Raw genomic sequence first — 22021 nt, 5'->3', positions numbered from 1 at the left:
TACTCATTAGTTTTATACAAGAATAAGATGCAAACCCCATAATTGAGAAATGTACACATTCAGAGATATAGTCATGTGTGTTTCCTGTCCTCTCTGAGGTCACCAAATGAAACACACTCGTCACACCCGTCCCATAAGTGTCCACGGACCATTCCCACCTTCTCACAAGTGGACATTTTGTTTCATATTCCCATTTTGGGGATTTTGGAGTTCGGCCATGTGAAATCCTTTGTTCTCTCTGTGTCTTTCTCTCTGCATGACCAGGGGGAGAAAGTCTCCGCCAGGAATTTATGGCCTGAGATAACAGAACCTGGGTGTAGGAGAGAGTGAGAGAGAGAGGGGGAAGTCACAATCTATACCCAAAAAGGGCCTTGTCATGCCACTAGTGTCAGATAACGATTTACATCTGCCAGCCAAACCTGGCTTGTGAGCTTTCTTTTGCTCAAACTAGTGTTGCTTTATAGCCCTAATAAAACATGGTAGATTGGTCCTACTGCTGTTCAAATGTAAAACAAAATGTATTTGGAATTTAGCCGTCGTTTTATAGAATAACACAAGAAAGATATGCGCCCCACTACGACATACACTTGTATCCACTGCAGTAGGCCTACACATAATTTGCGCCTACCAACACGCACAGATCTGCTCCACAGTATGAGCAAATCTATAAAAGATTTTTTACACTTTGCAAGAACGTGTGAGCCACAATAAACTCCGCTTCCACTAGTTCAGTTTTGGTTAGATTCAACAGGCCTTCAGGTGCTAGTGGCAGGGGTAACGTAGGTACAGGTGCTTGTTGTGATGTTACCCTCATGATCCTGGTGCTAAGCCCTGGCTGTTCTCGATCTTGTTGGTCAGCAGGTGGCATGGGGGATGGGTGGGTATTAGATTTGCTTCTAGGCTCCTAAACTTCGGCGATTGAGCCTACAGGCTGGTTGGTGAGCTTGGCATCCCTCTCGACATGGTGGTTTTTGCTCTTGGCGGTGCCCAGCCATGTTTAGATATCTATGCTGATCAAAGCTTAGCCGACTATCTATAATTATTCAGCGCGCCGCTACCAAAACTTAACAAAGCTAGTAGCTACTAGGTAGCCTATAGCTGTAGCTGTCTGCAAAAGTGAACTTTCCCCCTCTCTAACCAGGTTTCCATCCAAACATTTCACGCGGATGAATTACCTGACTCGTGAAAAAAGTCTGGGCTGATGGAAACGGGATATGCCGTTACAATTTATAAATGCCAACAGACAATTTGTTCATTCAACATATGTGGTATCTTTTTGTGTCGATAAAATGTATCATGCGAGAAATGGCGTGTAAACTTTTTTTAATGCGCAAATATTGATATAATAACCGTCATACCGAAGTAAACTTGGAGGCACCCGATGATAAGTTGTGTGGTTCTCCCACTACTTTTAAATGTTTTACTTTTCTTTAGACACCATTGAGGCCAGGGTCTCATTCTCAACGGAGCGCTGTGAACATGAACACACAATTCAACGCAACATAACAACAACAATACAATAAATACCCACAAGATTCATCAAAACAAACAACTATCACATATTATCTCCTTCAAAATGTATCTAAACTGTCCAATGGAGACCAGCTAGTCCAGCTTCAACGTGGCCTGAAGGCTATTCTCTGAGCTGGAGGCATAAAAACTAAAAGCATTTTTTTCCCCAGCTCAGTGGAGACCCACCGGACCCCCAGAATAAGTCGGTCCAGAGAGCGGGACTGAAAATTGCTGGATCTCCAATTAATAAGTGAGCTGAGGTAGTGGAGGAGTCTCAGAAGAACCACTTTATATACAAAAAGTAGCCAATGATGGGCCCTTCAGGTAGTCAGAGACTCCCAACCAACAGAACTATACAATGTCAGGAATTTTTAATTACAGGCCTGATGGAAACAGAATTTTTTCGGTAAACTTTGCAAATGTCGACAAAACAAAATACGCTAGACAAGGTGGGAACTTTTGGTGTTGGTAAAAATGAATTATGCGAGAAATGTTGGTGGAAATGCTTTTATGTGCAAATATTGATATAATAACCATCATATCAAAGTAAACTTGGAGTCACGCGATGACATGTTGTGTGGTCCTCCTACTACGACTCGTCAGGGATGCATACAGTTTATTAGGCAACAGAATAAATAAATGATGATGAAATTCACAGGATGGTGAAAGTGCACGGTGATGAGCTTGATGCCCATTTCCAATAAATATCTTATTCTGGTGTAATGATGACCGATGCTTGGCTAAACACACTGTGTTTGCGAGCTGTTGGCTAGAGCGCACGTGCCAAGACCAGTAGGTACCTTTGCTATAATATAACACAACAGTTTTTGTGACAAAGACCATCAGTAGTGTTGAAAATTAGCTGGAAACCCATTTAACTTGTATTTTTCATTCGGTACATGGAAATGAAACTGCAAAAGTTGTTTTTAAATGCGCTATGTCATCACGCACAGACTTTCATTCACAATAAATCAGTTTGATGGAAACACTGCTCTGGTGGGTAAATGTGGATATTGTTATATGCAGATTTTAGAATATTTGCATGAAATTCTGTTGCAAATTGGATGGAATACTAGTTTGTGTGAGAGAAAAAAACGCCTTGGGACCCAATGAGCTTCCTAAACAAGGTAATGAAAGCGGTGCCTAATGACATTGCATGGCTAGGTGCCCAATCAACAGTGATGGAAAAAGTACCCAATTCTCATACTTGAGTAAAAGTAAAGATACATTAATAAAAAATTAGTCAAGTAAAGTGAAAGTCACCCAGTAAAATACTACTTGAACAAAAGTCTAGAAGAATTTGGTTTTAAATATACTTAAGTATCAAAAGTAAATGAAATTGCTAAAATATACTTCGGTATCAAAAGTAAAAGTACAAATCATTTTAAAGTACGAATCATTTAAATCTTTTCTTGTTTTTTTAATGTATGGATAGTCAGGGTCACACTCCAACACTCAGACATAATTTACAAACAAAGCATTTGTGTTTAGTGAGTCCGCCAGATCAGAGGAATTAGGGATGACCACGGATGTTCTCATGATAAGTGTGTGAATTGGAACATTTTCTGTCCTGCTAAGCATTCAAAATGTAACAAGTACTATTGGGTGTCGGGTAAAATGTATGGAGTAAAAAGTACATTATTTTCTTCAGGAATGTAGTGAAGTAAAAGTTGTCAAAAATATAAATAGTAAAGTAAAGTACAGATACCTCAGAAAACGACTTAAGTAGTACTTTAAAGTATTTTTACTTAAGTACTTTACACCACTGCCAATCAGAATGCATTTTTGGATTTTAACTACTAAATATTATATGATTACATCCCCCCCTCCTCAGATAATGAGCACACACGGCATATAGCCTCTACTGGCAGGCCCAGCAGCGCTACATTGGCAAAACCAGGCAAGGTAATTCATATACCATTTGTTAAGTTTATGGGGGCACAAATTCCATCTGGGGGTTCCATGCTCGGCTTTGCCACCCGTGGAGCCGGCCATACAGTCATTGCATATCCCCAACTCTATGTGGTCAGATTGTGGCTAACTTGACAGTGTGACCACACAACTACTGAGCAGTTTGTTAAGTATATAAGAGAGAAAACTGAAGAGAATTCAATGAAAACCACAAATTCAAAGGCAATGATTATAAATTATTACTAGTGGAGAGACATATGAAGATATTTTGAATGTGTTTTTCCACTTTGTGGTTCAAATGATTCATTTCATGGTTGAAATGGTTAGAATTCTCGTTCAATGTAAAATAGTGTTATCAATGTCAAACTGTGTTATTCCAATTATGGCCACAAGGGGTCAGGCTTGTCTTCAACCATTGAGCCAACGTTCCTACATTTTAGAAAGTGGCTTGTGGAGATCATATTAATTTCAAAACAAGGTAACATCTGATCAGTCCCTATCAATTCGCTTAATCCCTTAATGCCAGGAACAGTCAATGATGATGAGGAGAAACTGCAAGACAATGATGGCGCATTGGGCCAATTTAGCGTAAACTGGGTGAGCATGCACTCCAACATAAACTGATGACAATATGGCTCCTGGTTCTAGCTCACACAACAGTTCAGCACAGAGCACATAAATTGAAAAAAAGACTCCGAGGCTACTACTGCAATGCGTCATAAACGAATGCTAACTAAGCAACATACTGATATCTGGGCACTCTGTTGACTAAGTGTCACCCTCAACTCGGCAAATGGGGAGTGGCTGATGCAGTGACCCCTTTAATACCAGAAAGAAGAGTACATGGAACTGGGTTTGAAGCAGGTGGTTGGCAAGAAACTGAAGACAAGATGCACTTCCTATTACTAAACTCAATTAACGCTATCTAAAAGCATCTTTGGCTTTGCAGTGGGATAATGTATGGAGAACAGTTGTTGCTGCTGAATGTGTCTGCAGTAGTGTGTGCTGTTTGGTCTGGCACTGGATACGTTTCCACAGGCGGCATAGTCCTGCGGACAGCTGGGGGGGAAGTGAGGACATGCAGGAGGGCAGCTGCAGGTCGGGGTCAGGCCATGGGTTCACATTCTTCATTAAAAGAAAGTCCGGTCGTCATATTTAACATACATCTCATTACACTACGCTGCTGGGCAAGAAACTCTGCATAAAGACATGAACCCAACAAGGGTAACAGAGCTTCTCTTTGCACATGAATGAATGCAAACATATTTGCATAATACTGTAATAACAACAGTGGGAAATCAAGCTGTCTAATAAAAAGAGACAGCGTGTTGAAGGCAGCGTCTCTCCTTCCCCCTAAAGTACACCGACGTTTCAGATGATTTATTCATACATCCAGCCCCATTTCCTTGCTTTTGGAATTGAAGTCAGAGCTACTTCCTCCTCTCTCATCCATCTGGGAAAGCCCAACGTGTGGCAGATACAAGATGATAATAGTACTAATTTAGATGGAATCAGGTCATACACAAGGAGCTCTGGAGCTCCAACACCATTTCTGAAGTCTGGTCCAAGTGTCTCAATTGAGCAAGAGAGGGATATTTACAGGATCAACCCCTTCATTCCTCCGATGAGTATTGTATCCAGGTCACACAACAAAGGACTGTCACTCAGGTGCTTCCTTGCTGACTGTGAGGGTGACAGTACTTTGCCCTCCTGAGATAACCGACAGTATGTGCTGCTCATTTTAGCAGACACTTTGTAGTTCTAGTCATTTAGCAGAGCAACTTACAGGAGCAATTAGGGTTAAGTGCCTTGCTCAAGGGTACATCAACAGATTTCACACCTAGTCAGCCTGGGGATTCGAACCAACAACTTTTTGGTTACGGGCCCAAAGCTCTTAACCGCTAGGCTACCTGACACTACCTACCTACCTACCTACCTTTTGCAGTGCATAAAATGAATAGGAAATGTTGTGTGTATGACTTGAGTGGCAGGACACCAGCACTGGTCATGTGAATTATGCATTTTTTGTTTATTTTTCTGAGGAACACCAATTCAATGCATAACCCAACTCGCCTTTCAACCAATCATCATCTGTGTATCAAAAGTGTAGGCTTTGAGTTGTACACATTTTTGGTCCAGTGTTACATCCTATCCTTGGAGAATATGTACAATTCAGTGGAGGCTGCTGATGGGAGGACGGCTCATAATAATGGCTGGAATGGAGTCAATAGAATGGCATCAAAGAAGTATTTTCCATGTGGCTGATACCACTCCTTTGACTTCATTCCAGCCATTATTAGGAGGCGTCCTCCCCTCAGCAGCCTCCACTGGTACAATTCCATTCCAATTCCAATGTCAAATCCATTCCATTTCAATCATTTCAAACGAGCAGGTGTCTACACACCAGTGCAATTGCTAGTTCGTTCAAATGTGTATTTTCTCTAGTCTAAAACACTGTCAACGCCTAACTACTTTATATTTCAATTGAGTTATTTTAATACCACATGGCCATAATTCATAACGTCCATTGCAAATATATTCCCTTTTTCTTTCATTACAGCTATAACGTCAACACAGTGCCAAAGAAAAATAAACATCGCAATCTCATTGGAGGAAATTGAGAGGTCAACGTAAGCGCTCCCCATGAATCAGAAGAATAGGTTACACGCTGTAAACTAAGCAGGGGGATGACAAGTCAGAGATATCGACAGGCAATCGTGCAAACCTAAATAATCTTTAGGACTAAACAATCGATCATATTTGGAGTATTGGAGTGCTTTTCGAATCCACATCCACAACTAGACGAGCGCGCGAATTCCAGAACAAGATTGGGCGTTTTTGCTTGTTCCATCATCATGACGCTGACAATTGAATAGTTTAGATTATGTGACGTTTGTGATAGGCATGCTTGAAATAGTGAGCAAGTATTTTATTTGAAAAAGCCTACTTACGTTTACAAAAATGGAACACCAGCTTTACATGTCAGAGCGCAAAAATATGGATACTTGCTTGAGACGTCTGAAGCAGGAACTGGTATGTCATCTTATTTGAGTTTTCTGATTATACAATGTTTGTTTTCTGTTTCTACTTCAACTATTGTTCTGATATCCAATTTTAGTATATGCATTCAGATGTAGCGTGTTTTTGACATTTTAAATGCAAATGTAACTGGGTCACAAAATAAGTAAACAGCTACAAAAATATAAATGATAATATTTAGTTATTCATATTTAGTTGTTATACAGCCGAGGTTGCATAATACGGCATAATTCCATTGACTCCATTTATAAATAAGTTAACTCAAGCAAATCAAATGCTCAGTTCGAACATCCGATCCTATGATTTTTGCAGACCGTTGTTCATGCGCCTGGGATGGACGGGAAGAAACTGTACAGTCTAATGAATGGTCAAGCAGTTTCCTGCTCTCTTTTCTTTCCATGAGATGCTCAATGTTCTATGAAGAGTATTTCCAAAACGCTATGGCCAACAATTCTTTGCATTTGTGTTTTTTCATCAGACATGATTGCTTATGGGTACTTTCATGTGTGTGTGTAAAAATTACTGTTCTCAGATGTTTAATTCATAGATTTTAGATGTGTATGAAATGTTTGTTTTTGTGTGCAAAATGCTATATGTCCATTGTTTAGCTGGAATGGAATGTTTGTATCCTATATATTTGACTGTGATATGTGCTTGTCTCACGCTATCTTAAGATGAATGCCCTTACTGTAAGTCGCTCTGGATAACAGCATCTGCTAAATGACTAAAATGTCAAAGGTAAATGTTTTACATACAGATCTCATATTACTGGATTTCATTATTTTTTTAAACATTGATGTCACAAATGTAGCATTTGCACAGTTCTTTAGTTATTTGTTCCATTTGACTGTGTAAAACCAAGCAGTGCTACTGATTTCTCTGAGAGTGATGCGGATATACAGCATTTAGCAAGAAAACATCATTTTTTGTCTCTCAAATGAAACCATCAAGTGATAGATTTTAAACAAATACCTGTTGAACAACCCCATGTCATGATTAGATATCGAAAAAGCACACCAATCGCTTTCATAATGTGCAACAATAAAAGCTCATTTATCAAAATTTCTGAAAATGGATATATAGTGTTTTGGAATGAAACTTCATATATTCAACTGCTGCCTATATTAATGGTGCAATATGCAGAAATTGCTCAGCCATTACCTGGTTGCAAATATTCTAACGGTTTGCCTAATTTCAGTTTATGTGACAAAGCAAGTGTAGAGAATCATTGTACCATCTTAACCGCTCTGAAATATATTTTCAATAATCAGAAATATTGCATTTTCAGCTGTTTGAAGCTGGTGTACAAAACCGAAAGTAAAAGACATAAAAACGAAACTTAACTAAAGGGAAGCATAGAAATAGCGCACATAGAACAGATCTACCACTTCTTATACTTGCTTTCAATGAGAATGACAGAATCTATAAATCACATTGCTATGTGAATTTGGAGGGGTCGCCTAATATTGCTTTATTAATATTCCTAACTTTCAAACACAGAGGCATGTGTAGGCTATACACTCCCTTGACACTGTGATGGACTTTGAAGACAGTCTTCTGAAATAGATAGGCTATTGCTGTAAATCTATTCTGTTTTCATAGGGCCGTTGTTAGGGACTCTGTGATTAAAGATACCCAGGGGAAAAAACGGTATTCTCAGTTTGAAGTGTACGATCCACATTCTGGGTTCTCACTGCTCATGTTCCAGATCTTTTGGCAGATGCATACACAGCATTTTCAAAGCAGCATTAACTGGCACAACTCCTATTGGAACGCTCTTCAAACGGGTAGAATGTTCTTTAACCCACATGCCCAGGGCAAGGCATGCACGGTCTGTAACATGACACTTCTGTGGCTTCTGGGTTGTCTGCACTGAATTAGCTCCACGTCTGTCAACTGGCCTGGCACTCTGATCACAACAGGAGGGAGCCATGGTATGGCATGTTGTGTGAAGTGATGGTTGCCATATCACAGTTTGCAAACCCAAAAGAAGAGGGAGTCTGTCATCCCTGTGATGAAGCAGAAACAGAGAGCAGATGCAAGGTTTTTTTTTTTTAACTCTCCCTGAGTCTGTCCACTCCTGTACCATGCAGAGCACAATCTGTTGGAGTGTCTTGTTCCCCTAAGGTGTTGCCGATGCCAAAGTTCCCACATGTCTGTCTGTGTCTGCCTATGCTGGTTCCCCTGAACCCCCATTTACCATTATACCAGTGCAGAGAACAAGCAAGGGGGTGTGAATAAGAGCAATAGAATAGAATAGAAAATAATAGAATAGAAACTAATGGAATAGAATAAGGACTGTAGCTTAGCCTAATTATCTAAGTCTAATCATCTTATTGTGGATGTTATATATATCATACTATGGACTGTTTTATCATCAGCGTTCAACACCATAGTGCCCACAAAGCTCATCACTAAGCTAAGGACCCTGGGACTAAACACCTCCCTCTGCAACTGGATCCTGGACTTCCTGATGGGCCGCCACCAGGTGGTAAGGGTAGGCAACAACACGTCTGCCATGCTGATCCTCAACACTGGGGCTCCTCAGGGGTGTGTGCTTAGTCCCCTCCTGTTCTCCCTGTTCTCCCACGACTGAGTGGCCAAACACGACTCCAACACCATCATTAAGTTTGCTGACGACACAACAGTGGTAGGCCTGATTACCGACAACGATGAGACAGCCTATAGGGAGGTCAGAGACAAAAATGTGAGCAAGACAAAAGAGCTGATCGTGGACTACAGGAAAACATCGAAAACATGAACAACGACGGGGCTGTAGTGGAGCAGGTAGAGAGTTTCAAGTTCACATCACCAACGAACTACCATGGTCCAAACTCACCAAGACAGTCGTGAAGAGGGCATGACAACACCTTTTTCCCTCTCAGGAGACTGAAGATTTGGCATGGGTCCCCAGATCCTCAAAAAGTTCTACAGCTGAACCATTGAGAGCATCCTGACCGGTTGCATCACTGCTTGGTATGGCAACTGCTCGGCATATGACCGTACCCCCGCACATTGACTCAGTACCGGTACCCCCTGTATATAGTCTCGTTATTGTTATTTTATTGTGTTACTTTTTATTCTTTTTTACTTTCGTTTATTTAGTAAATATTTTAGTAACTTTTTTTAACTGCATTGTTGGTTAAGGGCTTGTAAGCATTTCACAGTAAGGTTCTATTGAGCGCATGTGACAAATGAAGTTTGATTTGATTTCATATGAAAGTCCTGTATGGCAAAACAAATTCTTGGGTGCATAACAATGCAACACTGCTAAGCACAATGATGATGACACATCATGTGCCATACAAAGATTCAGTCCTTTTCAAGGCAACTAATGTTCCCCCCCCCCCCCCCCCTGAGTACCTCCTGAACATCTGCATGGCGCTGTAACTTCAGCGTGTAAAAGGATATCAAAGCTTTTGACATCGATACTAACACTAATTTCACTTTTATGGTTGTTCTTTATCTTTTATTCGCCTCAAGACATTTCAAACATAACCATCTGTCAGTTTGGAATGCTCTTCTAGGGAGGGTGTGCGTGAGCTGTAAGGTCATGGAACTTCTGAGAGAGAAACTATGCCAATGCCGTTACGTCCTGAGGTGGTGAACCAAGCTACTGTGCTCACGGAGACTCTCCTTGTTCTTTGTTACCTTCAGGGCGTAGGGGTGGTAGTGGTACGGCGCAGTGGTCTCTGTTGGTTTGTTTGGAGCATCTCTTGTGGTTCCATTCTCCAGCCGGCCCTTCCTTCCCCTTGGCTAAAATTGTCCGGGGTCACATTGGTTTGCATGATGCGGCCATTGAGATTGGATGAAAGTGATTCACAGTGAAAATAAATGATTCAACCCGAAAATATAAACAAGTTGCTCAAGACCTACATAATGAATGTCATGGTAGTAGGTAAGTCATTACAATTATCTTGAGCGTTTGCAGTACAATGATCTAGTAAAGTTTCCTATTTTTATTGTTAGGGATTTTGGTGAGCACTTGCACAGCACACCACATCTACAGACTTCTGTTCCAGTCTCTAATCTGCTGTTGATCATTATGTCTCTAGATTTGACCACCAACTGACTTCAAAAATTATCTTCCAAAGATGTCACTAATGTCCTCTAAGGCTTAAGCAACCCACTGCTCCCTTCCAGCTTTATCATTTAAGGCAGAAACAAGATCTGCGAGGCCAGGAAACTGCCCATTAGACCACCTCCCAGTGTTAAAGGCCCCAGGAGGCTTGGCCTGGCTCACCACACTTCTGGTCTCTGGTCTATGGGCAGCGTAGAGCCCTGGCTCACTCCACCACAGGGCTCTGCTATATGGGCAGTACAGAGGCATGGTCTGTATGCCCTGGATACAGATCCCAGTACTGCCCTTGACCAACACAACCTACCATTCATACTCAATAAGAGGTGTGTGAGGGGTTGTGGGGATTCTCTGTGTGTGTGTGTGTGTGTGTGTGTGTGTGTGTGTGTGTGTGTGTGTGTGTGTGTGTGTGTGTGTGTGTGTGTGTGTGTGTGTGTGTGTGTTAAGTGCCATCTCTAATAGCCTAGGGTTTGATAACCTTTCCTTGACCTCTCATTTCTCCTACCCATCAACACTGAATGGCTCTCTTTTAAATTCATGACATGGAGTACATGTGTTTAGTTGACACTCCCTTATTAGACTGAACTGCCACTTAAAGAAATGTGTTTGTGTTTGTGTGCTGTTTATTTCATCAATGAATCCAGTTAAACCGTGTCAATAAGGGTTCTGTGTACATGCAGGGAGACAGATTTAACCGGAACAAATGCGTCACGCTTGCTCACATTTTGTTTCCCCCTTAACTGAACGAGGAGAGAACACTCAAGAGCCGCGACCCTAATCTCAACTGAGTGCATGGATAGTGTTCATTTATTGATGCTGGGTGGGATTTAATTCACATTCATGCATATTCAATGACTAGCGTGAATGCTAACTGTGTAATAGTTGGTGAACGCTCCTTTGCACACTTGATATGACGTGGCACCTCATAGCCTTTTTAAGAGACATAACTTTTAATGGGTAATCATCCAACATTAATTCCGGACTGCCTGTAATTACTCCCCACATTTGAAGCATTCAGAACTTAATTGCCAATTACATTCCGTTTGCATCACTGCATTTGTTGCCTGAGGATGGCTGGATTGTCCTTAACCTGCACTTTTTACTTCTTAATACATTTTCAGTCACTAACCGACTGTCTACAGTCCACAGGTAGACACTGACAGATCAAACTGCTGAAGCAATGCTAACGTACTAACATTACAGAAAGCTGCTGACTTAGCTTCAGTGTTTGAGATATGGCTTTAGTAAGCTAATGGTACCAGAGAGACAGTGTTCGATGCCCTGCAGTTTCCCCCCCAGAAAGGAACCATTTCCCTCTCCATTTGCTGAGTTTAAGATCTGGAGGATCCAGGTAATGAGAAGGGGGTGGTTATCAGCACATTTCTATGAACCACTGACTCAAGCCATCTCTGCAACACAATACAGTAAACATCTGGGGTGGTACAGTACACTGCCCTGGGGAGACGGTCAGTCAAAAAAATGTGACTTGATTTGATCCAGCAGAAAGCTGATTCCAGCTAGTCTATGATCTGGAAACGTCTGACCTATTTGGGCCACAAAGTTTTGGGGTCATGTGAGGTCAATTAAGTGCCTTAGTTGGCACGGTGAAGTCAACAATGGGGCTGAAGCCTTAGAGGACATTATGAATCATTTAAGAGAGCCAAATGGAGTAAACAGCGTGTGCTTTTGGATAATTGGAGCGGATGCGTGTGTTTGGGATGGAAGAAGGGTTGCATGTGAGGAGTAAGCATGCATGAACAAGTCAGCCAGATAGATTCCATGTGAATAGGAATAGTAGCATCTCCAAACAAGAGGTTGCAGAACAGCTGTAGACGGGCAACTTCAGCACCTTGTGATGTAATCTTTCGAATTATTCTGACGTAATGTTATTGAAAATTCCACGTTGTTTTATGGAGATAATCGGGAAAACCCAACTGTGTGCACCATGTGGCAATGCTGGTTGAACCTTGATGTGGTTTGAGGTAAACAGTAATTATATAAAGCCTGTTCACCAGCTTCTAAAGACTCCAGCTAGTTATACCTAATGAAGTCAGCCATATGTTTTAGCGCCTAGAACCGCAGAGAACACAGAGACAACCTCATTGTTCCAATTACCTTCCCCTTGTATAATGGCTACTCAGGAACCAAGACTCCTTTGTCTCCAGCATATGCATCGATAGGCTTATTATATGACCTTTGACAGTGTTATTCACCCCCTAAGTTATTCCGCTATCTACCCATGTGGTTCAAGAGTAGGCCTACTGATGTTGCGTTTCATTTTTGGGTGGAAATGTCAGCTGAGCTGCGTATGGATTATGATATCTTCTGTGAGACCTTTTCAAGTGCTTCTTCATGCATAATTATCTTTGTTTGAATATGGAGGGAGGAAAGGCTAGTTTAGGGTTGGTCAGTACAGTGGCTCTTGCAACTGTTGAAAGATTGACCATGTTGTCTTATTAGTTCTAAACAAGAATGTCTGCAAAATGTTGAACGATTTTTTTCAGGCAAATTATATTGATTTATTCTTTTGATGTAGGCCTGCAGGTTTAAAAAAAAAAAAAGATTTACGAGGTCGCTCTTCGTATTAAGTATTACAACATGTTATTAACATATTGTAAACATGTTGTTACGTCATACATCAGGACATACTGCAGATTATTATGTTCACCTCTCACATCTCAATCACTTCTGGTGATACTTTCCTGTCTGTCGTTTGCTATTGTGTTAGTTACTGTAGTTACTGATCCAATGCTTTTCCACTTGGCACCACAGTCCCCAAGTACAATATCATTGACCTTGCTACCTATGATACCCACCCCCCCTCCTGTTCTTCAATAATTGAATCCCTCTAGACATCTAAACATATGGCAAGGCCGCCATAACACTCACCCCCCCCCCCAACACCCCTCACACCCCCCCAACTCACACTGCTGTTACCCCAAACACCACTTCCACTGCTGCTGACTCTCACCCAGTCTTTGTCAATTAATGTGTGCTTGAGTGAACCCACCCCCACAGTTAGGGATTAACGTCTAGACAGACACAACTGATTGGCTGCCAGGACAGAGACTGGCCCTGATTGGCAGGGGCTACATATAGGGGTTGGCAGGAAGGGCTGTTTGAAAGGTGGAGAGTGGAGAGTAGAGACGGACTGACAGAGCAGCCAAGAGAGAGGAACAGACTTGTGTAAAAGTTATAACAAGGTAAGATGATTTATTTGGATCTTAGACTGATGGATAGATTTAATATCTTGGACGTATAGAGTGAGGTATAAAGTTGATGTTTTCTATATTTCATTTAATTGAACAGCATTTTATCCAACTTGTTCCGATGTTTGCATTCTACTGTGAGTTGGAGCAATCTTATAAAGTGCACACAAATAATGTTACATTGTTGGTATGGTGGACCAATTGTATTACCCAGTTGTATTAGCTGTCCTTGAGTGAAAGGTGTCTCTATTCAGAGAGACAGTGAAAACAGTGAAAACATAGTTGGTCAGACTACTGAAATATGATCTGTTATTCCAATCCATTATTCAAATGTTCAAATGCAACATGGCATTCTCAAAACGATATCAGCGTGGATTGAAATGCTCTTCCCCCCTATTTCTGTAACATCACACAGTTTTGCGTTTAAGGAGGAGCGTTCGCATCTGTGCGTTCTTAATTCCGAAGACATATCTGTCATATCAACAGCCAAGTTCAAAGTAAGTCAGGGTGCATGGCTTCATTTTTAAAAGACACGCTATTGCCTCAGGGACTGCTTGGCTGCAGGGGAAACGGTTATAGCTTGGTCACATGACATAAGCTCAGTCCCACAGGATTCTGGAACAGAGAGAGAGAGAGAGAGAGAGAGAGAGAGAGGAGTTTGAGAGAGAGAAAAAGAGAGAAAAAGAGAGAGAAAGAGAGAGAAAGAGAGAGCGTGGGAGAGATGAAGCCAGAGATACTCCTCCCTACAGCTGCTGAGCGACAGGGTCCTCTCACATACGCAGGCCATATGGGGGCCCTGTCATTCAAAACGGGTCACGTGACCGAACAAAAAAACACGAGTGGCCTCAAAACACAGAAGGGCTACGGTGCAGCGAGAGATAAACTGTAGCAACACTAATGGAGATATGGAAAACAAATCATTATTTGTGAGGGCTAAATATGTTAGTGCCATGTGTACATTTTGGTTTGTCTTTGAGTTCATTAATTTGTCCTAAGAGGTGCTGTGATCTAACTAAGTTCAACCGTAGAGGGGCAATATAAACAGTGGTCGATGTTTGACCGAGGGTTATAGATCAAGTGCTTGAATGGATGAGGTTTGCGGGTGAAGCTAACTGGCCATTTCCTTGTTGTTTTTGTCTCCCCCCTCTCCCTCTCCCCTCTCTTTCTCTACAGGTCTCTATGAAGGAGGCAGGAGATGGCCTCCATGCTCAAATGAACTCCATGATGGGGGCTCTTCAGGAACTCAAGCTTCTACAAGTGCAGACAGTGCTGGAGCAACTAGACATCTCAGGGAGGCCCATCCAAAGGGCGGCCCCACCACCAACAGCAGACACATGTGGCCCTTGCCCTATCCCCAGCCTCAAGCCTACCCTCGGCCCTGGCCACGATGAGACCCTCAGGCCCCCCTTGGACTGGACAACTGGTCAGGAGGAGCAGCAGCAGCAGAGCCGGGTGGGGCACCGGAGCAGCCTGAGCACCTCTCCTTCCTCCTCCAGCTTGGAGACAGTGGAGACTGAGAGTGAGAGCCAGCCTCTCCCTCTCCCCCGCAGAGTGTCTGGATACACTGCCCCACAGGTGGAGTACTGTGGCCCACGTCTTAGCCAAGTGTTTCCAGAGCAGCATCAGCAGCCGGCTCACCCAGCCCAGGTGGTGGATCTGCCTGGCATCCTCTACAGCTTGTCCAGGGAAGGCCCCTCGCTGGACAGCGACTACTCCCAGGACAGCATGGACGACTCCAGTGACTGGACCTCCTCGCTCATGAGCCGCAGCCGCAACCGGCAGCCCCTGGTCCTAGGGGACAACGTTTTCGCCGACCTGGTGGGCAACTGGCTGGACTTGCCTGAGCTGGAGAAGGAGGAGATGATTGGGGGTGTTTGTGTCGGGGCGGACGGAGCCGACAGGCCCGACTCCCCTGCCCACCCTCTCCGTCTCAGCCGCTCCCAGGAGATCTGCAGGAAGTTCTCTCTGACCACCAACATCTTCAAGAAGTTCCTGCGCAGCGTGAGGCCCGACAGGGACAAGCTCCTGAAGGAGAGGCCAGGCTGGATGGTCCCCGAGAACCAGGAGGCCAAACTCTTCAAGAGGCCCAAGAAAGTGGCCAAGCAGCAGACCAAGGGAAGCTTCTACCTCCCGTTCTGGGCAGGTGTAGGACAGCAGCAGCAGGGTAAGGGCCGGCCATGTCCCCAGCTGGCTGAGGAGAGACACAGCCAGAGCCAGATCTCAGGGATTTACATAGACAGGAGACAAGAGTGGAGACAGGAGGCCAGAGTGGAGAAAATGCAGCCCTTGTTTGACTACAACACGGCTGTGTGGGTCTGATGCTGACGCCGCTCCAGGGTGGTGGCAGGTGTTGGGGATTTGGCTGGGAGCTCTGGGAGGTTTGTGTGTCTGTCTGTCTCCTCTCAGAGAATGGACTGACTGAGGAATGAATATCCACACTATTTCCCAACAGAGAGATTATCAGGGCAACTGTTCTGTCTGACAATCCTAAGACCTCACTGGCTGTGACTGAGAGAGTAAGCAGGACTTCCTCTTATAGATGGGTTCACCAAAATTGTTAGGATTCGAATGAGTCCATAAGTGCCCTGGACTTATACGACAGGCGGTACTTCAATATAGACATGATGCTCAGAAATGCTCTGAATTATCATCATCATGGTGCACACCTCAACCCTGTTTCATTATGTTTGAATTCTGCTGTAGGTCCCACCCAAGTGTATCCCCACCCTCAAGTCTCATCTCGTACTTCTATCTAGCAATAGAACACAGCTGTTACACGTACTGCATGGGCTCTAGTAAATGTTTTATCTGTGACGTTGTGAAACAGTTGTCACTGAACTGCCGCTGAGCATGACCACAGGCGCTTCTTCGCCTCGCTGCCCAGAGTCAGACAGCTGGATGAACACACACAGAGTCTAATATTGTCACATCAACCTCACTCAGGGATCAGGATGTGGCCTGTGTGACCGACTGGGTTTGAACCTGGATCTCCTGGGCGCCACAAGACTGTTCTAGCCCGCCGAGGTAAAGCCTAGGCGTTAGCTTGGGGCGCTAACACAAGTCTTCAGGTCTCAGGCAAGGTTGCTCATCACATACCCTTGGTTTCCGAACCACCGCCGTTACACCTTCACCGTTCACCATCCACCTACACACACAAAGCCACTACTGGATAGGGTTAACTCTGCCTTGTAGACATGATGGCACATCTTCACTCTACAGCCAATCCTCCTGGGTAGTGTATTACACATGGCAGAGAGAGAGAGAGCGAGAGAGAGAGAGAGAGAGAGAGAGAGAGCTGTGTGCCATCTGGTTGCCTACAGTTACATAAGGACAAGCCAGCAGCACAGACAAGAGGTGCAGTCTTTCAGCGTAGGCTGTCAAGCGTTTTTCAAATCAACCCTAAACTGCGATGCGGACGTTCCAGATGTATGTAATACGTATCTAAAGCGAAGCAGGGCCCGGAGATTTTAAAGTAGATAGCAGAGGACTGAGGAGGAAAATGTTTACAGTGAATCCTTCCACATGTACATACAGTACTATACCTAATGAAGTCCGCCATATTTCTTTGGTTGCGCCTAGAACCACAGGAGAACATGTTAATGAACACGTTAATGATGTCAACAAAGTCTATTAGCCATTGTGTTCAGTTCATTGAAAGGGACTTAAGGGAGGAAGATTGAACCCAGTAGATATGGGGTTAGTCCTAGCTCTCTTTATGAAAGAAATTGAGGCGTTGCGGGGAGATTTCACAGAGCAGTATGGTGCAACCTTTACCATCATTTCCCAGAGCTGAGCTCCACATCATTTCCTCAGTGAAAATCACTGAAATGACAAAAACGATTTCTCTTATTTTAGAAGACATATGGATATGCAAATACAATCCTCAGCCCTCAGTAATAAGAGTGGCTTGAGAAGTTGATTTGATGTGAAACATCACCCCATCCATGCATTCAACAGACATGAATTTGAAATAGATTTGTTAAATATCGCTATACACATATGGTGGGTTTTTCAATATTCAGGTCAGATTATATTCAGTTAGTCACACGTGGACGGACCGCCTCTACAAAGCCTATTATGCTATAAGAGCCTCTCTGCCTGTCTTCTTCATATTTACAACTGTAATTGTCATTTTAGCACTGTTGTTAAAACTGTGGTTCTGCGAACCTCAAAGTGTTACTGAGTGTAAAACTGTCACTGACTCTTTGTAAATTAAACTGTTTTCTGAAAAGACGTGCCATTTCCAGTCTGGTTCCTTGACTGGAAATGTAATTTGTATGTTCCGAACATAAATGTACTCTTTGATCGGTGAGCCATTTTTATTGGGTGATTTTAACACCCCCCAACATACTTCAAACCAATTAGTCTGTCTCGCTATGTTTAGATTTGAAATAGTTCTTAGTTTTTTGGGGGATTTATTTTTATTTTTTTAATATAATGGTAACAGCAGATTTACCACATACAGCATACCCTGTGAGACTATGATCAAGCTTTCCCTTTACTGAGAATAGTTCTGGGATTTGACCTACTCTACTCTATTCCCTGCATTCTCTATGGGCCTAAGTGCTGTAGCATGACTGACAATTTGGTTAGTGTGAAGCGAATCATCTCCTGTGCATCAACTCAGGGAAAAGTACGTCTAAATCCGTATCGCAACTCCATCAGCGTTTTAAATAAATAAACATACAGGCAGGCAGGCACACTTTGATCCTCTGGCTCTCTGTCTCTCTTCTCCAGAACCACTATATGACACTCAGTGCCAGGGACCACTGGGTTCAAGCACAGCAACTTATCCACAAGCATTATATATAGTATACCCAATGCCTTACTTTCTGAAGGGCACCGTGAGCGGCAGTGCACGGGTCATTGTCCAATACACCTTACGGAAAGCAGAGGTGATGCCAATGCACATGACATTGATGTATAAATGGAACCCTTACACATCCTCAGAACTGTATCAAAGTATAAGACACACATTCACAACAGCTGCTAACGAGAACATGTTGCAACATTACGTGACGTTCTTAGGACATGTCAGTGAGCGTTCCAGATGAAGAAGACTGTAGTAGGCCGTGAGATGCAATACAATTTACAGTCATCTGCATGGGAATAGAAAGGGGGAGGAGGATTACAGTGAGTTGTTACAGTAGGCTAGTAGTCCACTTCCAGGTGCAGTGTTGGATGGAAACTGTGGGGCTCTTTCCGTGTGTGTGTGTGTGTGTGTGTGTGTGTGTGTGTGTGTGTGTGTGTGTGTGTGTGTGTGTGTGTGTGTGTGTGTGTGTGTGTGAGAGAGAGAGAGAGAGAGAGAGAGAGAAGAGGGGACAGCTGCAACTGTCGTCCCTTTCTCCTGGTTCCAGTTTTCCTTCGGGAGAGAAGCAACGGATGCTTGCTGACCCCCCCCTTTTCCCGCCATTCTCCAACCCCTTGCTAGGCAGCTGTCGCTCTCTCACAGCCCTGCCTAGGCTAGCCCAGTCACAGCACTGCCTGATCGCAGATCTGGGGCACAATGCTTAACCCATACAGGATCGTTATACAAGCCTGCAAGAAATACATATAACCCCTTGCAAGAGGCAGGCAGCCTTCCTCACAGCTTATAGTAGTTGAGCTTTGACTTTCCCCCCAAATGTATTGATGGAAATGAAGAGATGATGATATTAAAAGCATTAGTTTATAGTGAGCGGAGGGATTATCATGTTACTGGGAGGGAGGGGGGAGGGAGTGATATGGTGAATGGGGTAGCCACGCTGCCTGGGATCCATGTTGGCTCAGATTCCCACATCCCAACATTGGTCTTTCATTAAATAGCCTCCTCAGCTGTTCAACCAACAACTCTGTCTCCTCTCCCTGTAACGTGCTCACATTTCACTGTTATATTGGTCAGCTCCGAGAAGCTCAGAATCTAAGCTCCTTTTTTTGCACAAAAAAAAATAACAAAAATTCCCACACGATACATACACATATGCTAGGCAGGCAGACAGACACTAGCAAACCACAGTTCATTTACAATAGCATGTAAATACCCATGCTGTACTTTTGGAAATACTTTTAAATACTGTACTTTTGGAAATAAAAGACCAAGGACCAAGAAATAAAAGACCAAGGAAGTCAAGTTAGAGGGGATAAAAGCAAGAGTTAAATCTGGGTCGATTCTTTTAGGATTTGCCATCTGGCCTCTTGCAGTGCATGTTCATTTTACAATCTGTTTCTTTTTTTCACTCTCTCGTGATTTAAGGATGCATGCAAAACAGAACAGACACAATCTCATATTACGAAAATAAACATGTTCTGACATATCAACATGTTTTGGCTTCTGGCTAGTGCTCTATGCCACTTGTGTTTGAATACATTGGGAAACAGAAGAATATGTGCCATCTTTGGCGCTAATACTTATGGCTATGCCAGCCTGAGTGTCACTGTCACGGGCGTCGTGAGGATTGGACCAAGGTGCAGTGGGTAAAGTGCTCATCTTCTTAATTTATTTAAAAATAACACTTAAACAAAATAAACAAAACAGTTCCGTTAGGCAACACAGGCTATACAGGAAAACAACCACCCACAAAACACAAGTGAAACAAACCCCAACTAAATATGGCCTCCAATTAGAGACAACAGCAACCAGCTGCCTCTAATTGGAGGTCCTACCAAAACCCCAACATAGAAATAGAAAACTAGATTTAAACATAGAAATAGAAAGCATAGAACCTGAACCAAAAACACTGAAACACACAAAACAAACACCCCCTGCCACGCCCTGACCAAACTACAATGACAAATAACCCCATTTACTGGTCAGGACGTGACAGTCACATAATGATAACGGGTCCCCAGAAGGAGAGGAGTTAGGACAGACAGGTGCTCTGACAGGGGAAACTCGTGAATGATATGATTATTTAATCTGGTTCTCTGTCAAATTCTCAACAACGTAAGGAATTCCATCCGTATGTTTACAAATGTAAGATCATGTTGATTCTTCCAACACCAGATTATGTTGATACACAAGTGAGAGATTTTTTCTCCCAATTTCAAATGTTTTGAAGTGCAAATGAGTCTACCAATAATGTATTTGGTGGTAAAAAACTACACTGGAAATTATTCTAGTTTTGCACTTAGAAGTATGTTACTGAGCAGTCTTCTCCAATTTAAGAGATCTGTACCAACTTGCAGCATATGTACAACCACTTTGAACCAAGATGCCTGTGGAGCATGAACTAAAAAGTAATCTCAGTGAGCAACACAAATTGAAGGAGTGATAGTGATCAGTAAACAGTAACTAGTTTGATAATGTGCGTCCTGGCAGTCCTCAGTTTGAACCCGGGACGGTGGTGGATGTGGGGTGAGCAGGAAGAAGAAGAGGTCTCTCTCTCCAACCTCTCCGAGGTGCGAATGAACGACACACAGATTAGAAGTGACCCCTGTGGCTTCGGCTCAGCGGCCATCGTTTAAATCTCACCCCGGCAACAAAGGCCTTAATTTCCCCCAACGCCCACAAACTCTTCCAGTTCTATTAAACCCCATGAACGCTAAATAATTGAGCCTCGTATTTAGCTGGTCTTATCTCGGTGGGTTGTCGAGCTACTTTAAAGCGTCTGTTTGCGCTCACACATCCCCTCTTCCCTCTGAGACCTATTTCCTCCTCACTAGAGATGAAATGGCCCCGGCCCAACGGCAGCTCCTCAGCCCCCTTCGTTAATCCAGATTAAAATGGAAATAATCTCCTAAATTGTCTCACACCCAGCATCACTGCTGACGGTTATTCAACAGTACACTGTGTTATGCGACAGAGGACAACGACTCAGACTCCTCACTGGCTGCTCAGTTGTGTGATTTTACTGGAGCGAGATCATTTAAAGGTCTTTGAAGGCCACTTTTCTGTTTCTTGGTGCTTTTTCAGGTTTGGTTTTACTACACGCTCCATTCTGTTCAGCCATTTGCTCTGCTTTTCATGCTGTGACGTTGAGCAGAGCGACTCCTCCAGATTGAGCAGACAGGCTGCACTCGCTGTCACCACACATTTGCCTCCGCGCTTTGCGTTCATGCATCCTGAAGCGTGGACAGGAGAGGCTTTTAAGGGAGGAATGTACAGTAGTGAAGAAAATAGAAATGATCGAGCTTGATGACTGTGGTGGTGCTTGGTGTGTTTCCAGATACACGCTAAGTGCCACTGGATGGGAGCGGAGTGCTTCCGCTGTATGTGCAGAGATTCTTGTCTATCGATAACATGCAAGTGAATTACTGTCAATGATGTGCATTCCTTCACAGGTTAAAGTGACAT

At 43.2% G+C, this 22021-nt stretch overlaps 1 protein-coding gene across 2 annotated transcripts; it reads left to right on the top strand.

Moving 5' to 3' along the window:
* Positions 1–6025: 6025 nt before the first annotated feature.
* Positions 6026–17982, top strand: LOC115150984 (PAK4-inhibitor INKA2). 2 transcript variants are annotated; one of them, XM_029694865.1, is made up of 2 exons: positions 6026–6456; positions 14923–17982. In XM_029694865.1, exons 1-2 carry the CDS (start codon positions 6385–6387, stop codon positions 16066–16068), a joined length of 1218 nt encoding a protein of 405 aa, XP_029550725.1. In that variant the 5' UTR covers positions 6026–6384; the 3' UTR covers positions 16069–17982. The 2 variants fall into 2 exon arrangements, with proteins under 2 accessions (XP_029550725.1, XP_029550726.1); XM_029694866.1 differs by lacking the exon at positions 6026–6456 and adding an exon at positions 13686–13743.
* The last annotated feature ends 4039 nt before the right edge of the window (positions 17983–22021 follow it).

The sequence above is a fragment of the Salmo trutta genome, chromosome 16 (genome assembly GCF_901001165.1).
Source record: "Salmo trutta chromosome 16, fSalTru1.1, whole genome shotgun sequence".
NCBI lineage: Eukaryota > Metazoa > Chordata > Actinopteri > Salmoniformes > Salmonidae > Salmo > Salmo trutta.
This window is presented reverse-complemented; position numbering and strand designations above follow the sequence as displayed.